This window comes from Myxine glutinosa, chromosome 6 (assembly GCF_964187855.1).
Source record: "Myxine glutinosa chromosome 6, kmMyxGlut1.1, whole genome shotgun sequence".
In the NCBI taxonomy this organism is placed as follows: domain Eukaryota; kingdom Metazoa; phylum Chordata; class Myxini; order Myxiniformes; family Myxinidae; genus Myxine; species Myxine glutinosa.
The window spans coordinates 77,981,374-77,999,602 of NC_136266.1; the positions used below are offsets into that span (position 1 = coordinate 77,981,374).

The following is an 18,229-nucleotide window of genomic DNA, read 5'->3' on the forward strand; positions in this document are numbered from 1 at the left end:
ACTGCCTACCTTCTGGGAGGCTCACGTGGCGGTTTAGTTCGCACAGGCGGATTCCCTGTTCGCCCTGCGAGGCATCACGGCCGACGACACCCGCTTCCACCATGTGGTAGCAGCGCTCGGTTCGGCCACCGCGGCCCGCGCCCTGAGCCTCCTCGAGAGCCCGCCAGCCGCTGACAAATACGGTGCGATTAAGAAACTTCTCCTCGACGCTTTCGCCCTCCCATCGGCGGAACGCGCACGGCGCCTGCTCGACCTGCCCGAGCTCGGCGACACGCGCCCTTCCGAGCGAATGGACTACATGCTTTCACTGCTCGGCGAGCACTCTCCGGCATTCCTGTTCCGGGAGCTGTTCCGCCGTCAGCTGCCTAACCCGGTACGCCTCGCCCTGGCAAGCACGACGATCACAGATCCCCGGGCCCTTGCCAGAGAAGCCGACAAGATCTCCGCCGCAGGACAGCGCATCGCAGCGGCGACATGGGACTCACCGCCATCCGACGCAACACCCATGGCGCTCGAGCACCCGGCACGGTCGACGACCGAACTGCCGACGCAATTGGCGGCCGCTACACCGAGCCGACCACCTCCAGCACGACGACCGGGGCCTCCACCTGACCAAGCGTGGTGTTACTATCATGCCAGGTTCGGACAGAAGGCCCGGACATGCCGACCCCCGTGCACCTTCGGCAGGCCGGGAAACGGCCGGGCCGGCGTTCATTACCAGCCATGAGCGCCGGCCACACGGGCAACTTACTGTTCATCACGGATAAAGCGTCCGGACGGCGTTTCCTTTGCGACACCGGCGCCCAACTGAGCGTCATACCCGCCTCTGACCAGGACAGGCAATCCACGGTTTGCGGCCCCTCCTTGGTTGCGGCCAACGGATCGACCATCTGCACCTTCGGCCCGCGCAACTTCACCCTCTGCTTCGGCGTCCAACGCTTTGCTTGGACGTTTGTAACCGCAAACGTGCCCATGGCTCTGCTAGGCGCCGACTTCCTCTGCGCACACGGACTGCTGGTGGACGTCCAACGGCATCGTTTAATCAACGCCGAAACCTTCAGCTCCCTGGTATGCACATTGAGCAGCTCCGCGCCGACCGAGCTGGCATGCGCCGTCCCGGCGGCGAACGAGTTTGCTCGCCTGCTCACGGAGTTCCCGGCCCTCACGCGGCCGACGTTTTCGGCAGTCGCAGTACGGCATGGGATCGAGCACCACATACCAACCATGGGCCCGCCGGTCTACGCCAGGGCCCGCCGCCTCGACCCAGCCAAGCTTGCCGTGGTGAAGGCCGAATTCGACGCGTTGGAGCACCTCGGCATCGTGCGGCGCTCCGATAGCGTGTGGGCCTCGCCACTGCACATCGTGCCAAACCGGGGGGTGGATGGCGCCCGTGTGGTGACTACCGCCGTCTCAATGACGCTACCACCCCCGACAGGTACCCGATCCCACATATCCAAGACTTCTCCGCCCGTCTGGCGGGACGGGTCATTTTTTCGAAAATTGATCTCATACGGGGATATCACCAGGTACCTGTCAGGGCGGCCGACGTCCCTAAAATGGCAGTCATCACGCCGTTCGGCTTATTCGAATTCTTGCGGATGCTGTTTGGTCTCAAGAACACGGCTCAGGCGTTCCAGCGCTTGATGGATGGCGTGCTGCGTGACCTGCCGTTCCTTTTCGTTTACCTGGACGACATCCTCGTCGCCAGCACGTCCCGGGCCGAGCACCTCCTCCACCTCCGAACACTGTTCGGGTGCCTCAGCGAGCACGGCCTCATCGTCAACCCGGCCAAATGCCACTTCGGCACGACGGCCGTTGATTTTTTGGGCCACCACATCACCAAGAACGGGGCCGTGCCGCTGCCAACCAAGGTCGAGGCCATCACCACGTTCCCGCGTCCCCGCACCATAAAGGCCCTGCAGGAATTCCTGGGAATGGTGAATTTTTATCACCGCTTTGTGCCCCACGCTGCTCAACTCATGCGGCCCCTCTACGAAGCCCTCCGGGGCAAGCCGGCCAAGCACGACATCGCCTGGTCCGCAGCAATGGATGCGGCCTTCCAAAGCTCAAAGCGGGCCCTCGCCGACGCAACACTGCTTGCTCACCCGGTGCTCAACGCTCCTATCGCCCTCACCACAGATGCCTCCGACTACGCGGTGGGCGCCGTACATGAGCAATGGGTGAACGGGGTTTGGCAGCCACTCGCTTTTTTCAGCCGGCAGCTCCGGCCGAACGAGCTCAAATACAGCACGTTTGACCAGGAGCTCCTCGGTCTACACCTGGCCGTCCGCCATTTCCACCACCTCCTGGAAGGCCGACCTTTCACGGCGTTCGTCGACCACAAGCCGTTGGTTTACGCCATGGCCAAGGTCGTGGAGCCGTGGTCGGCCTGCCAACAGCGCCACCTCTCCGCCATGTCGGAGTTTACCACGGACATCCGGCACGTCGCCGGCAAAAACAACGCCGTGGCCGACTGTCTTTCCCGGGCCAGCGCGAACGCGGTCCACCTGGGCGTGGACTTTGCGCTTATGGCGGCGGACCAAACCACCGACACCACGGTGCAAGCCCTCCGGGCGGCGGACACGGGCCTCCGCCTGGCCGACATCCCCTTCGCGGACACTGTTCTGCTCTGCGACGTCTCCCAAGGCCAGCCTTGCCCCAACGTGCCCGTCACCTGGCAACGCCGCATCTTCGCCTCCCTCCACGGCCTTTCCCACCCAGGCCGGAAAGCTTCCCAGAAGCTGGTGTCGGCGCGATTCGTCTGGCACGGCCTTCGTCGGGACGTACGCGATTGGACCAGCACCTGCACGGCCTGCCAACGGGCCAAGGTCCACCGACACACCCAGGCCCCGCTGGCACCTTTCACCGTGCCCGAACGACGTTTCGACGACGTCAACGTGGATCTGGTGGGCCCCCTCCCCCCATCACGGGGGTTCACACACCTGCTCACCATGGTGGACAGGACCACCAGGTGGCCGGAGGCCGTTCCCCTCGTCTCCACCACCACCGCCGACGTGGCGCAGGCTTTCATCGCCACCTGGGTCGCCCGCTTCGGCGCACCGGCGGACATCTCGTCAGACCGCGGACCACAGTTCACCTCCGAGCTGTGGGGCGCGGTCGCCCGCAACCTGGGCGTCAAGCGCCACCGTACTACGGCCTACCACCCCCAAGCAAACGGGTTGTGCGAGCGATTCCACTGCTCCATGAAGGCCGCGCTCATGGCCGGCCTTCAAGACGGCGGTTGGGCCGACCGGCTGCCGTGGGTCCTTTTGGGCCTCCGCACGGCCCCCAAGGAGGACCTCCAGGCATCCACCGCCGAGCTTGTCTATGGCCAGGCGCTACACGTCCCGGGCGAATTCGTGCCCGACGCTACCAGTCCCTGGTCCTTAGCTCACCAGCGCTCGGACCTCCAGGAGGCCGCCCGACGGTTTGCCCCCGTGCCAACATCCCACCATGGTGACCCCCAGTCCTACGTACCCCCAGCACTTCGCACAGCGGAGTATGTTTTTGTGCGTCACGACGCACATCGGGGGCCACTCCGGCTGCCGTACGACGGGCCCTTCCGGGTGCTGCGACGGGACGACAAGTCGTTCGTCATCGACATCGGCGGCAGGTCGGACTGGATTGCGGTGGACCGCCTCAAGCCGGCGCACGTGGACGTCGACCACCCACCACGGGTGGCCCTTCCGCCGCGGCGAGGCCGTCCCCCATCCACGGTGCCCCCCACTCGACCGCCCACCACCACACCGGACCCCCTCCCACGACCCGCCAGGGGTCGCTTCGGCCGGGTCATCAGGACCCCCCTCAAATGGACCCTGCCGGTGCAAGTCGTTTCTGGGGGGACGTGTGTAGCGGCTACCGCTGGGTTTTCACAATTGCCTTGCACCTATCAAGGACGCGGAGCGATCACCATGCCGGGCTCGTCCAGGACGCCCAGGCAGGCTCGCCCTCAACTTGCCAGGCCGCAGCCAGGACGCTGGGCCACGCCCCCTCTCGCCTTTCCTGGGCAAACGCTCCGGGATAATATGTATATATATTGCTGCCCGATAAACGGGCTTTTCAGAGTGCCTGAGTGTTTGGTTTGATTAAAGCAACTCGGATGAATTCCAGCTTTTTGTCGCGTCCATTCTTCCGATCGACGTGGGAGCCCCAGCTCCTTCAATGTCACCTTTTCAAAGAGAAGGTGATTGTATGCTGGACACAAGGAAATAATCTGTATTCAAACAGCAGTATCACTGTACATGTCCAATCACTACATCTCAGTGATGATACAACCAGCAAGCCAATTTGTTCAACAAATGCTGCTCTCAAATATCCATGGGCTCCAAGAGAAGATGATGAGGTTGAAGAAAAGCGAGGTTAATCCATTTAACCTTTCATTGATTGTAAACGATGATCAAATAGAGCAATTTATCAATTAATTTAGTCAAAAGAACATTTCACAAAATGTAATCTGATTTAAAACTTGTTACAACAATTGAGGCGATTCCTCTCTTAACTTATTTCATGAAAGACGATTTAGCCGATTTATTCACACTATGGTTTGATCCAAAGCATAAAGATTACCTCCAGGACTTGATGTCGTTGGAAATGTTGTGGTGTCCGATGTTGTATCTGTTCAATCCAACAAAGAGACAAAATTACAGTTATAAAAGGTTTGTTGTGCTTTTTTTACGGATTGTTCCCGACATACTTATTACAATGATTCCACACAAACGAAGAATTTCTCAAACTCCTCTGATATGTAGGGCTACGTGTCCAGCAGATTGTAAAACTAACATCAAATTTATATTGCATTTGTCTTCATCACATCGAGTTCTCCATGAAAAATGAGAAAGATATTTTTCCAAGCAGCAGTTTGCTGATATTTTGTTTCCTCTTTTGCAGCATCAATTTTTACAATTTTAGAAAGATAAGAAAATCCCACAAATAATAACGTTTGTCACATCAAAATATCACTTTGAAGAAGACAAAGGTTCATGAAAAAATGGAAGTCTTTCTGCTTCAATAGGAGGTACTTTCTTTCATCATTGTTGCAAAATGTAACTCGAGGTTCCAGGGAACTTGAACTCAACGGGTCTATATCAATATGGTAAGAATATGCATAATAGAACCACAAACTATATAGTTTATATGTGCTAAAAATATATGACAAAAATTGATTTTTCAATACGGCCGCCCTGTCGCGCTCATTTTGGGCGTGCAATGCCCAAATGCAATCCCAAACTACTTTATGTCTTAAAGATGCTGCATAACAAGTTTCATCCAGTTTCATCAATATTTGTGACTTTTAGAGCGTAGACGTCGAATTGTTTAAAGACGACAGACAGACAGACAGACGAACAACGGACACTGGGTGTTGACAAAAACTCAGCTGGACATAATCCAGTTGAGTTTAAAATACCAAAAATCAATGGAAAACCTCTTTCACATAATATGATGCAGAGTTTTGTCTTACTTTCCAATTAAAAATCTAAAGCAGTGAAACCTCTACTTAACAAGATAGATGAGCTAGTTTAATGGATATCTAATTGAAAGAGCACAAGACCCTTAAAGGACAATCTTTGGTGAGGAGATCCTTCACTATGTGAAAGGTCTTCGGTCAACTACAGAAATCATCAACGTCCACAATCTTCTGTCAACATCAGAAATCATCAACGTCCACAATCTTCCATAAACATCAGAAATCATCAACATCCACAATCTTCCATCAACACCAGAAATCATCAACGTCCACAATCTTCCGTCAACATCAGAAATCATCAACGTCCACAATCTTCTGTCAACATGAGAAATCATCAACGTCCACAATCTTCTGTCAACATCAGAAATCATCAATGTCCACAATCTTACGTCAACATCAGAAATCATCAACGTCCACAATCTTCCGTCAACATAAGAAATCATAAACATCCACAATCTTCCGTCACCATCATGAATCATCAACATTCACAATCTTCCATCAACATCAGAAATCATCAACATTCACAATCTTCCATCAACATCAGAAATAATCATTAATGTCCACAACCTTCCGTCAACATAAAAAATCATAAACATCCACAATCTTCCGTCACCATCATGAATCATCAACATTCACAATCTTCCGTCATCATCAGAAATCATCAACATCCACAATCTTCCGTCAACATCAGAAATCATCAACGTCCACAATCTTCCGTCAACATCAGAAATCATCAACGTCTACAATCTTCCGTCAACATCAGAAATCATAAACATCCACAATCTTCCATCAACATCATGAGTCATCAACATCCACAACCTTCCATGACCATCATGAGTCATCAACATCCACAATCTTCTGTCAACACCAGAAATCATCAACGTCCACAATCTTCCGTCAACATCAGAAATCATCAACGTCTACAATCTTCCGTCAACATCAGAAATCATAAACATCCACAACCTTCCATGACCATCATGAGTCATCAACATCCACAATCTTCTGTCAACACCAGAAATCATCAACGTCCACAATCTTCCGTCAACATAAAAATCATCAACATCCACAATCTTCTGTCAACATGAGAAATCATCAACGTCCACAATCTTCTGTCAACATCAGAAATCATCAATGTCCACAATCTTACGTCAACATCAGAAATCATCAACGTCCACAATCTTCCGTCAACATAAGAAATCATAAACATCCACAATCTTCCGTCACCATCATGAATCATCAACATTCACAATCTTCCATCAACATCAGAAATCATCAACATTCACAATCTTCCATCAACATCAGAAATCATCAACATTCACAATCTTCCGTCAACATCAGAAATCATCAACGTCCACAATCTTCCGTCAACATCAGAAATCATCAACGTCCACAATCTTCCATCAACATCAGAAATCATCAACGTCCACAATCAATGAAATATTTTGAATGGCCTAACCTTTTCCTATCATATTCCGAATGACGAGTGTCATCTGAAGTGTTGGCCAAGGGACCTTCTCTTCTCTCTCAATAATTGGAAAATGATTCAACCATTTCATCAGATAACTCTCCGCCCGCTCAGCTGGTGTCAACATCCTCTCCCACACAAGTTGGTCGGTGGCTTCGTCCTCGGTTCTTACTGCTTGGCTCCCTATGTGCTGCTCCTTGTTGGCTTTGCCAGATAATTTGTCTGATAAACATTTCACTCTGGCGTCTTCAAACGACAAAATTGCCTCAGATAACAAATTAGTTTGTGTTCTGGCAATTTTTGGGTGAAATTCGGACACAAGTCTGTCTCTGCAGGCTTCATGTAGAAATCGTCCAACCGAACAGATACAACAGGTACAATCAAGCCGCTTCAAACGTATTACAAAGTCAGCCATGGACGAGTGCTCACCTTGTCTGGCCATCCAAAATTTGTGTTGCTCGGCAATCACGATGGGTTTAGGAGTGAAGTGTTCTGATAACAGCCCCTTTAAATCATCGTAAGACTTCATTTTAAAAGAATCTGGACGACATAAGTTCTTCATCATTTTAAATGTCTCTGCTCCCAACAACACCAGTAGCAGGTTGGTATTTTTCCCCTCGTCGATTAAATTTCCCACCATAAATGCATCGCACCTGTCCGTGTGGTCATCAAAGCACTCAACCTTCTTATCGAAGGCGCCCAAATTTCCAAACAGCCATCTTTTAGGTTTCCTAAACATTCAACAACCTTCGTCGGGAATTTGTGTATCCTGGAGAATCAAATATGCCGAGTATTCCAGTCCACGACATTCGGGAAATATGCACATGACTCAGACATAGGGAAGCCACAAACAAAGTGCTTTACTGCACATGCGCAAGCTCCATCCTCTGATGATGGCAAAACCCGAAAATTCCCGGATACAACACAAGGCAGAGCTTCAAACTGTCCACCTGGTGTTTCACTTCAATGCGTACGCCGTCCCTCAGATGGATGTCACAATTGGTGTCCGGTCTGTTAGCATTAGTTCCTGGATGTTAAAGGTCCCAAGATGTACTTTGAGAAGATTTGTTGAGTAATTTACGGCCTCCTGAACTAATTACAAATTCATGTATGAACTGTGGGTAGCATGGGTTCTGGTATTATTGGGTACTCATTTACACCTGGTGAAACTGCTTGCCACATAAAAATGTGCTGACTGTCTGATTCAACATCTCATATACACAACACATTTACGTTTGTAGGTTTTCTGTTTGTCAACTTCTAGGAACGTCATCGGCAATGAAGGGCAACCATGACGTTTACCATTTACAGAACAGAGAAAAAACAAAAAAGGCAGTCAAAATTAACTTCTTTATATGAAGAAGCACCTTTCCCCCTCATGGAAACAATGAGCGAGAGGCCACAGAACAGCATAACATGGGACCCTGTACCCAAAATCATCTAGCATAAAAACGCCAGTTCATTTTTGGACTATGTTTGCACCTTTGGACAATGTATGTGCGGACGGATTGCCTTGGCTCCATTGGTTGGACAGCCCTCCCAACTCTGCAGGCAATCTACAATGGCACCTTTTCAAATAGAAGGTGATTGTATACCAGAGACTGGGAAAGAATCTGTATTCAAACAGCTGTATCACTGTACATGTCCAATCACTACATCTCAGCAATTTGATCATCAAGGGCTTCTCTCAATTATTTATGGTCTCCAGGAAAATATGATGAAGTTGAAGAAAAGCCAGGTTGTTCCATTCGATGGTGTTTGTTCCCCCTCCATCCCCTCCCTCACCTCAAATGGCGACACAGCTGACTCCGCACGTGAAAAAGCTGAATGCCTCAACTCTGTGTTTGCCTCTAAATCTTGTGTCCCAAACCCATCCCTCTCTGTACACACCGTACCCAGTCGTACCCAGCTGCTCCTGGACTCTGTGACCTTTCCTCCTGACAAGGTGGAAAAGTTTCTGGCAACCCTCGACTCTGATTCTGCAACTGGACCTGACGGCATCAGGCCACGGGTCCTAAAATCTTGTTCTTCCGCTCTTTCACTCCCTCTCTCTGTTCTCTTCACCCTCTATTTTGCTCAAGGTCATCTGCCATCTGCTTGGAAATCTGCCAACATCACCGCTTTGCACAAAAAAGGTGCAAAAACAGATCCCAGCAACTACAGCCCAATCAGCCTTCTCCCAATTATCAGCAAAGTCATGGAATCCATCATTGCTTCAGATTTGAAATCTTTCCTCTTCTCCAATGGCTTGATCTCTGATCATCAATTTGGTTTCAGACCTGGTCACTCTACTCTGGATATGCTGCTTCTGCTTTCTCAACAATGGATGTAGGTCCTCAATGCCAAACAGGAAATTAGAGCTGTCTCCCTTGACATTTCACGTGCCTTCGATACGGTCTGACACCCCGCTCTGCTCACCAAACTCTCCTCTTTTGGTATCCATGGAAATCTCCACGCTTGGCTGGCGGACTTCCTCTCTAGTCATAGTCAACGTGTGGCCCTGAATGGGTTTCTCTCATCTCCTCTTCCTGTTCAGGCTGGAGTTCCCCAAGGCAGTGTTCTGGGCCCTGTGCTTTTTCTGGTCTTCATCAATGATCTCTCTGACTCTCTTGAAAATCCTCTCTATCTCTTTGCTGATGACTCTACTCTCTGTCCCTCCATTCTACATCCCTCAGATCGGCAGTCTGCAGCCTCCTCACTCTCTGCAGACCTGGACAAAATCACAGACTGGGCAAACAAGTGGAACATGTCTTTCAATCCTGACAAATCTCACACTCTTACGATGTCTCTCCAAAAAGACCGCCTGGACAACCCTCCCATCCACTTTCTGAATAATCCTCTCCAAGAAGTTCTGTCACTCAAGCTTTTGGGTCTCACTATCTGCCATGATCTTTCCTGGGAAAACCACATTTCAAATCTGGCCTCCAAAGCCAGTCGCCGACTGGGCATCCTCCGTCATCCGAAGTCCTTCCTTGGCACACCTGAGCTCCTCACCACATACATGGCTTTCATCCGCAGCTCAATGGAATACTGCTCTCCCCTCTGGGCTGGTGCTCCTGCCTCAAACCTAGCTCGTCTTCACGCTGTTGAAACCAAAGCATTCAGAATCTTTGGAATCTCCGGCGATGAAGCTAACTCCAAGGGCCTCTCACTCACTCACCGCAGGCAGGTTGGTGGTCTTTCCGTCTTCTACCGACTCCTCTCTGGCCTTGCCCCCCCAGCTCTCTGTGGGCTCTGTCCCCCAAATATTCCTGCAGGTCGCACAAGATCTGCCTGCAACCCTCTTATGGTTAAACTGCCAAAATCAAGACTCTCTGCTCACCTTCACTCCTTCATTCCTCTTTTCTCCCGCCTCTGGAACATACTTCCTCACTCTCTTCAATCCCACTCCACCCTCCAGGTCTTTAAAACAGCTGTTCACCACCATCTCTTATCTTCCCCCATCCAAAACCTTGATCTTTTCTATCCCCGCTAATTTCACCCCAATTCAACTTTTTTGAAATACCAACTTCTGTCCTGGAAGTCCTTGGTGTCCTTGTGTTTTATACATCTCCCACCCCCCCCCCCCCTTTCCCATGCCTCCTCCCCCCAAACCCTCTCCCTCCCACACAGCTCCGTGCTCTCAAATGTTGTGTTTGTGTGCTTCCCCTTCTCTCCCCATCTTGTCTTCCGCTCCCTCTTTTTATATATTTTGTTTGTCTGGTTGATTTGTTTGTGAAGTAAATGTCAGCTCTTTCACGAGCCTCGATTCAGTATACAAAAAAAAAAAAAAAAAAAAAAAGATATGTATTTCATGGATTGGAAAAGGTAATCACGTATAGCAATTCAACAATTAATTTACTCAAAAGAACATTTCACAAAATATAAACTGATTTAAAACCGGTCATGACAATTGAGGCGATTCATCAATTAACTTATTTCAAGAAAGAAGTTTTTTTATCCACACTATGGTTGTATCCAAAGCGAAAGTATTACCTGCAGTAGTTGGTGTCGTTGATACTGTTGTGGTGTACGATTGTGAATCTGTTTCATCCGACAGAGATAAAATTATGCATTTAAAAGGTACTTATTACAATGTTTCCACACGAACAAATCATTTCAACAAATCAAAACAAGCAAAGCAATCAAAACGGTACAAACTCATCTGATATTCAAGGTTACATGTGGAGCGGATTGCAAATAAATCAGATTTTCATTGCATTTTTCTTCATTACATCGAATTCTCCGTGGAAGTGAGAAAGGCATTTTTCCAAGCAGCAGTTTGCTGATATTTTGTTTCCTCTTTTCCAGCATCAATTTTTACTATTATAGAAAGATAAGAAAATCCCACAACAACGTCCGTCATGTCAAAATATCCTCTTGAAGAAGACAACAGTTATTAGATAAAAATGTCAGTCTTTGTCCTCCAAGAAAATACTTTCTTTCATCATTTTTGCAAACTGTAAAAAAAACATAACCAAAGGAAAACCTCTTTCACAACAATGATTTACCGATTGAATATGATGCAGAGTTTTGTCTTCGTTTACAATAAAAAAACATCAGAAGCGATGAAACATTTACTTAACAGATAGATGAGTTATTTTAATGGATGTCTATTTCAGAGACCACAGGACTCTCACGATAATCTTTGGTGAGGAGTCCCTTCACTAAGCTGAACGTCTTCTGTTAACATCAGAAATCGTCAACGGCTGCAATCAAGAAGGAACTTCAAATGGCATAATATTTTCCAATAATGTTCTGAGAGTTGGGTCTCCGTGGTCATCTGAAGCGGTGTCCATTGAACCTTCCCTCTCCATGATTAAACAAAATTCAACAACTTGATCAGATAACTCTCCCTTCCACCTTCACTCGAGTCCCCTTTCAAGTGACAGATGTGACATTGCAGCATCACTTGGATGATTTTGAAAACATTGGAATTTTCAGATGCACAAGAATAAGCATGACATTCAATCTCAACAAGACAGACAACCTGAACCTATTTCTCAGGTATGATATATTCACCAAATTATGTTTCTTGTGATGTGATTAACTTTCTAACCATTCCCACAAATGAATTGTAGAAAATTTAGCAAATCAAGAGTAAAGTTGCCCAGACATAGCAAGTTTCCATGTTTGTGTGAAGCTCTCACAGGCCCATTTTGCAAATGAACGAATTTATTTGACATTTCAAAGATACTCACAAGAGCTTATGGTGTGGAGTAGCATGTTGTCTGATTATATTTCTGCGCTGTGAGCATAAGATTGTACAACTCAACTCATGGACCTCCGGTAGCTTGTAACTGTTGCTGCGTTTTTACCTGAGGAAGAACAGCTGAAATCTATCTATCCGGGTTCTTCCCAACATCTTTGTTCCTTTCACATTTCTTTCGACTTTTTCATATTTCTCCTTTTTCATTCTATTTCTTGCTTCTTCTTTATTTCTCTCTTTCTTCCTCTATCTGTCTTAGGAAAAGTGAATTCTAGTAGAATGTTTTCTGGAAGGTTCACTTGGCTGTGCCTTTGATGGGTTTGAGGGTAGAGGAGTAGCATCTGAAACCCAAATCCTATCCAGCTTTGTCCTGATGACTCCATCTTTGCTCTTTACTTCTTCTGTTTCCTTCTGATGACTCCAATGCAGTATTTGCTTTTCTGTTTCATTTCACAGGAGGAACGGGACACAACCCGATTGCTGGTACTGCTGTTTATCAAGTATCAGTTGATGATCTTTTGAGAACATGTATGCTCAAGTTAAGATCAGATCTGAACATTGCACAAACTAAATAGATTCATATTTTGCTGAAATGGTGAAGTTCATGAAGGGTTCCACTTCGTAGGTGGCCGGTGTCTCGGAATGTGATCCTTGTCATTGCATATCAACAATTACAAATGCATTCACCTGTTTGGAAAAGGGAATTTTCAACCTGTTGTTTGGATGCATTGTGCATTTGTATTTGTGAGAATTATTTTTTCATTCATTATTGAACATACATGTACAGTCACGTGAAAAAGTAAGTCCACCCCATGTAAAGTTTTGACTTTTTCAGCATCATTCAACATACAGCTATTTGTTCTTCATTTCAACAATATTGATAGATAAAGGTGATATAATATAACAAATATCATGAAACATTTACATTTTGTCGTCCATTGTATAATTTAAATAAACATAAATGCAAATTTCGCATGTGGAAAAAGTAAGTACACCCTTGGCTCTAATAGGTGGTATTGCCCCCTTTGGCAGAAACAACCTCAAGTACTTCCGTTTGGACTTCCGTTTCCGGTCTTGCTGGCGAGGGTTCGTTTATTCTCAGCTCTCCATGCTATCCATCGAAATCGAAGTTAAGTAATTGTTCCCATTTGTATTTTCGTTATAACTATTTATTTTATGGTGTATATATTGTCTCCCGACGAATATTTTCGGTGCAAATCTTTCATACCTGTATTGAAAATCGTGTTAATTCGGGTCGTGTTTTGAGGCCTTGTAGTTGTACAGTGAACACTGTACAACCTTGAGGCTTTGTTTTTCTCTCAGCGGTCCGTGATTTTGTGATCCAATAACTTTCGTTCTCTGTTTTCCCAATCTTTTCACCCCATAGCCCTCTTCCTTGTGTAAATCACAACTCAAAAAAATCCCAAAAAAAACATTTCCTTCTCTGTTCTCATTCGTTTATTCATTCTTATTCGTTCGTTCATTCATTCTTCGACCACGTGTTTCTCCCCCATTTCCCCAGATAGATTGTCAAATTTCAACTCGTTATTTTATCGTCCATGCGTTATTGTTTTGATAATAGTTACTTTTGGTTTGAATTTCCTGTAACTTGTAATTATTTAATCGTGTTCTGCTCCTCGTGTGCGGCCTTGTAGTTGTACCCCCGTCGGTGTTTGTTATCTTAATCGTGTTTTGCTTGGCTCTTAGTTTTTTTCCCTTCTACCCCGAACATAATACTCTGTCTAACGTTCTAAATCCCCACCTCCCCCCCCACCACCCCCAAAAACCACACAAACAAAAAAAAAACCAAAAACATTTATTTTCCTTTCTCCACGTGTACTGTTGACTCATCCTGTATTTTCTGTCCAGGTGTGCTGTTCGCCCCGCCCCCATTAACTCCTTGCCATCCACCGTTTGCCCTTCACATGACTCGTGGTGGTCCCTCTCGCCTCTCCCCCCGTTGGTATTTTTTGTGCACATAAGATTGTTCACGGTTCTGTTTAAATATTATTTAAATATGTATAACCTTTCCCCTTCAGTGTTTTACTCAGTGGTATTTTACAACACGCTGTTTTTCTTCCTATTTAAAAGGCTTTTCTCAATTTCCTCTCCAACTCATTCCACCTCAAAAAAAAGAAATTCAATATCTTATACGTCTCCCTCACTACATGGTCTAAATTCACATTCATTCCATCCCTCCTCCATCATTCTGAACCGGATTGCTAACTTGAAAATCACAACAAACCCAATTTGTTTTCAATGTTCGTCTTTCATTAATCATCCACTTTCTAAACTCCCCTCTTGCCCCTCCCATCCAAATCCCTCCCCTTGCACCTACACTCCTAAACTCCCCCCTTGCCCCACCACTCTTAAACTCCCCCCCTGCCCCTCCACTCCTGAACTCCCCCCTTGCCCTTCCACTCCTGAACTCCCCCCTTGCCCTTCCCCTCCTAAACTCCCCCCTCACTCCTCCCCTTCAAAACTCCCCCCCAACCCCTCCCATTCAAATCTCCCCCCATACCATTCCTCTCCAATTCTCCCTCCTCCCCCCTCCTCCTCGAAGCTGCCTCCTCCCCACTTCGTCTCCCTTCTATCTCATACCTCCACCCCCCCAACCTTCTTCTTTCCTCTGCCCCCCCCTCAAACAACCCCTCACTGTGCCTCATCCCTTCACCTTCAAACCTTTCATCCTCCTCATCCTTCCCTTTCTTGGAACTCTTCTGCAATCGCTGACACACTAACAACTGCTCTCCCTACCTCCCCCTCTCATCCTTCATCTTACCCTACTCCTCCCCTCCCCTCTCCTGTACCCGATGCTCCCCCTCTCTCTTCATTAACGGTATGGACCTCAAACATCCGGGGCCTTCGCTCAAACATGACTGATCTCTCCATACAGGTTGCTTCTGACAATCCAGACTTGATCTGCTTAACAGAGACTTTCCTCCTTCAAGATGTCTCTGATTCCTTAATATCTCTTCCTGGTTACTCCCTCCTCCGGTATGATAGACCTGAGCCTCGGCCTGGTGGTGGCGTGGCTATCTTTATCAAAAACTCTCTTCCTCACTCTCCTTGCACTGCCCTCTCTCCTCTTCACCCCCAGGAGTACCTCTGGCTACAGCTTCCTCTCCGCTCCTACCTTTTGTTCATATGTGTTCTGTACCGTCCCCCAAACAGTGATGACTCCATCTACATTTCACTGTCCGACAACATGGACCAACTTCTATCCACTCATCCCAACTCTCTCTTCCTCATATGTGGTGACTTCAATTGTCATCATGCCACCTGGTTGGGTGTGGGTTCCTCTCTCACCAGTCATGGCACCTCAGCAAAGGACTTCTGTGACTCACTGGGATTGACACAATCTGTCAATTTCCCGACCCGGATCTCAGCCAATGGAGTATCTTCTCTTCTAGACTTGGTTATGACTAACTTCCCTGCTAATGTCTGCTGCTCTTCTTCTGCTCCAATCGGTTCTTCTGATCATGTGCTTGTCAAAGTGGACATCTCTCTGGCCATTCTCAGAGAGCCTCCTCAGCGTCGACGAGTCTGGCATTTCACTCAGGCCGACTGGGACGGTCTTCAAGCAGCCATCATTCGTCTGGATTGGTCTCCCATCTCCACTGCCTCTGACATCAATTCTTCCTGGGAATTCTTCCAAAGCAAACTGATCTCTCTCATGCACAGATTTATCCCATCTCGCCTTCAGTTGTCTTACCCTTCCTCCCGTCCATGGTACACTGAATCTTGTGGTGAGGCAGTTGCCCTGAAACAACTTGCCTTTGCCTCTTGGAAGGCTAATCCAACTGAAGGAAATCTCAGTTCCTTCCACCAAGCTCGGAACAAGTGTGTGTCTACCCTCAGGAGTGCCAGGAAGCACTATCTCTCCTCACTCAAGAATGAACTCTCAAACCTGTCTCCTTCCTCCAAATCCTGGTGGCGTCTGGTCAAATCCGTTTCTGGTGTTTGTTCCCCCTCCATCCCCTCCCTTACCTCAAATGGCCACACAGTTGACATCGCACGTGACAAAGCCGAATGCCTCAACTCTGTGTTTGCCTCAAAATCCTTAGTCCCAAACCCATCTCTCTCTGTTCCCACCTTTCCCAGTCGAACCAAACTGCTCCTGGACTCTGTGACCTTCTCTCCTGACAAGGTGGAGGAGTTTTTGTCAAACCTCGACTCTGATTCTGCAACTGGACCAGATGGCATCAGCCCACGGGTCCTAAAATCCTGCTCTGCCACTCTATCTCACCCTCTCTCTGTTCTTTTCACCCTATCTTTTGCTCAAGGTCATCTGCCAGCATCCTGGAAATCAGCAAACATTACCGCTTTACACAAAAAAGGTGCAAAAACAGATCCTTGCAACTACAGACCAATCAGCCTGCTCCCAATTATCAGCAAAGTCATGGAATCCATCATTGCTTCGGATATGAAATCTTTCCTCTTCTCCAATGGCTTGATCTCTGATCATCAATTTGGTTTCAGACCAGGTCACTCTACTCTGGACATGCTGCTTCTGCTGTCTCAACAATGGATGGAGGTCCTCAATGCCAAACAGGAAATCAGAGCTGTCTCCCTTGACATATCACGTGCCTTCGATACGGTCTGGCACCCAGCTCTGCTCACCAAACTCTCCTCCTATGGTATCCATGGAAATCTCCATGCATGGCTTGCGGACTTCCTCTCTGGTCGTAGTCAACGTGTGGCCCTGAATGGATTTCTCTCATCTCCCCTTCCCGTTCAGGCTGGAGTTCCCCAAGGCAGTGTGCTGGGCCCTGTGCTTTTTCTGGTCTTTATCAATGATCTCTCCGACTCTCTGGAAAATCCTCTGTATCTCTTTGCTGATGACTCCACTCTCTGCCGCTCCATTCCTCTTCCCTCAGATCGGCAGTCTGCAGCCTCCTCACTCTCTGAAGACCTGGACAAAATCACAGACTGGTCAAACATGTGGAACATGTCTTTCAATCCTGACAAATCTCACACTCTTACTATGTCTCTCCGAAAAGATCGACTGGACAACCCTCCCATCTACTTTCTCAACAATCCTCTCCAAGAAGTTCTGTCACTCAAGCTTTTGGGTCTCACCATCTGCCATGATCTTTCTTGGGAAAACCACATTTCCAAGCTGGCCTCCAAAGCCAGTCGCTGACTGGGCATCCTCCGTCGTGCGAAGTCCTTCCTAGGCACACCTGAGCTCCTCACCAAATACAAGGCTTTCATCCGCAGCTCAATGGAATACTGTTCTCCCCTATGGGCTGGTGCTCCTGCCTCACACCTGGCTCGGCTTCACGCTGTTGAATCCAAAGCTTTCAGAATCATTGGAATCTCCCGCGATGAAGCTATCTCTGAGGGCCTTTCACTCACTCACCGCAGGCAGGTAGGTGGCCTTTCTGTCTTCTACCGACTCCTCTCCGGCCTTGCTCCCCCAGCTCTCTCTGTGCTCTGTCCCCCAAATATTCCTACAGGTCGCACAAGATCTGCCAGCCACCCTCTGATGGTTAAACTGCCGAAATCTCGGCTCTCTGCTCACCTTCACTCTTTCATTCCTCTTTTCTCCCGCCTCTGGAACAAACTCCCACACTCACTTCAATCACACTCCTCCCTCCAGGTCTTCAAAACAGCTGTTCACCACCATCTCTTATCTTCCCCAATCCAAAACCTTGATCTTTTCTACCCCCACTAATTCACCCCAGATCCACCTTGTTTGAAATTCCAACTTCTTTCCTGGAAGTCTTGGCAGTGTCCATATGTTTTATACCTCTCCCACCCCCCCCCCCCCCCCTTCCCATGCCTCCCCCCCAAAGCCCTCTCCCTCCCACAGTTCTCTCGATGTCTCCATGTCTCTCGGTCCCTGCTCTCAAATGTTGTGTTTGTGTCCTTCCCCCTCTCTCCCCATCTTGTCTACCGCTCCCGATGTTATTTGTTTTGTGTGTCTGTTTGTCTTTCTGTGTGATTAATGTTCGCTCTTTCACGAGCCTCGATCTTGTATACAAAAAAAAGAAGAAAAAAAAAGAAAAAAAAGTAGGCGTTTCTTCTAACTGTCTACCAGGCTCTGACATCGACTGGGAGAAATTTTTGCCCACTCCTCCATGCAGAATTCTTTCAGCTGTGCGAT

At 48.0% G+C, this 18,229-nt stretch overlaps 1 protein-coding gene across 1 annotated transcript in view; it reads right to left on the reverse strand.

Moving 5' to 3' along the window:
- The window catches only part of LOC137430005 (scavenger receptor cysteine-rich domain-containing protein DMBT1-like), a 188,904-nt gene that overhangs the window by 103,414 nt on the left and 67,261 nt on the right, over positions 1-18,229 (reverse strand). The window contains exons 10-11 of the mRNA XM_078780034.1: positions 10,905-10,952; positions 4,567-4,614 (exon numbers count right to left, since the gene is read on the reverse strand). Coding sequence (XP_078636160.1) covers positions 4,567-4,614; positions 10,905-10,952 — 96 coding nt within the window. The remainder of the gene's footprint in view (positions 1-4,566; positions 4,615-10,904; positions 10,953-18,229) is intronic.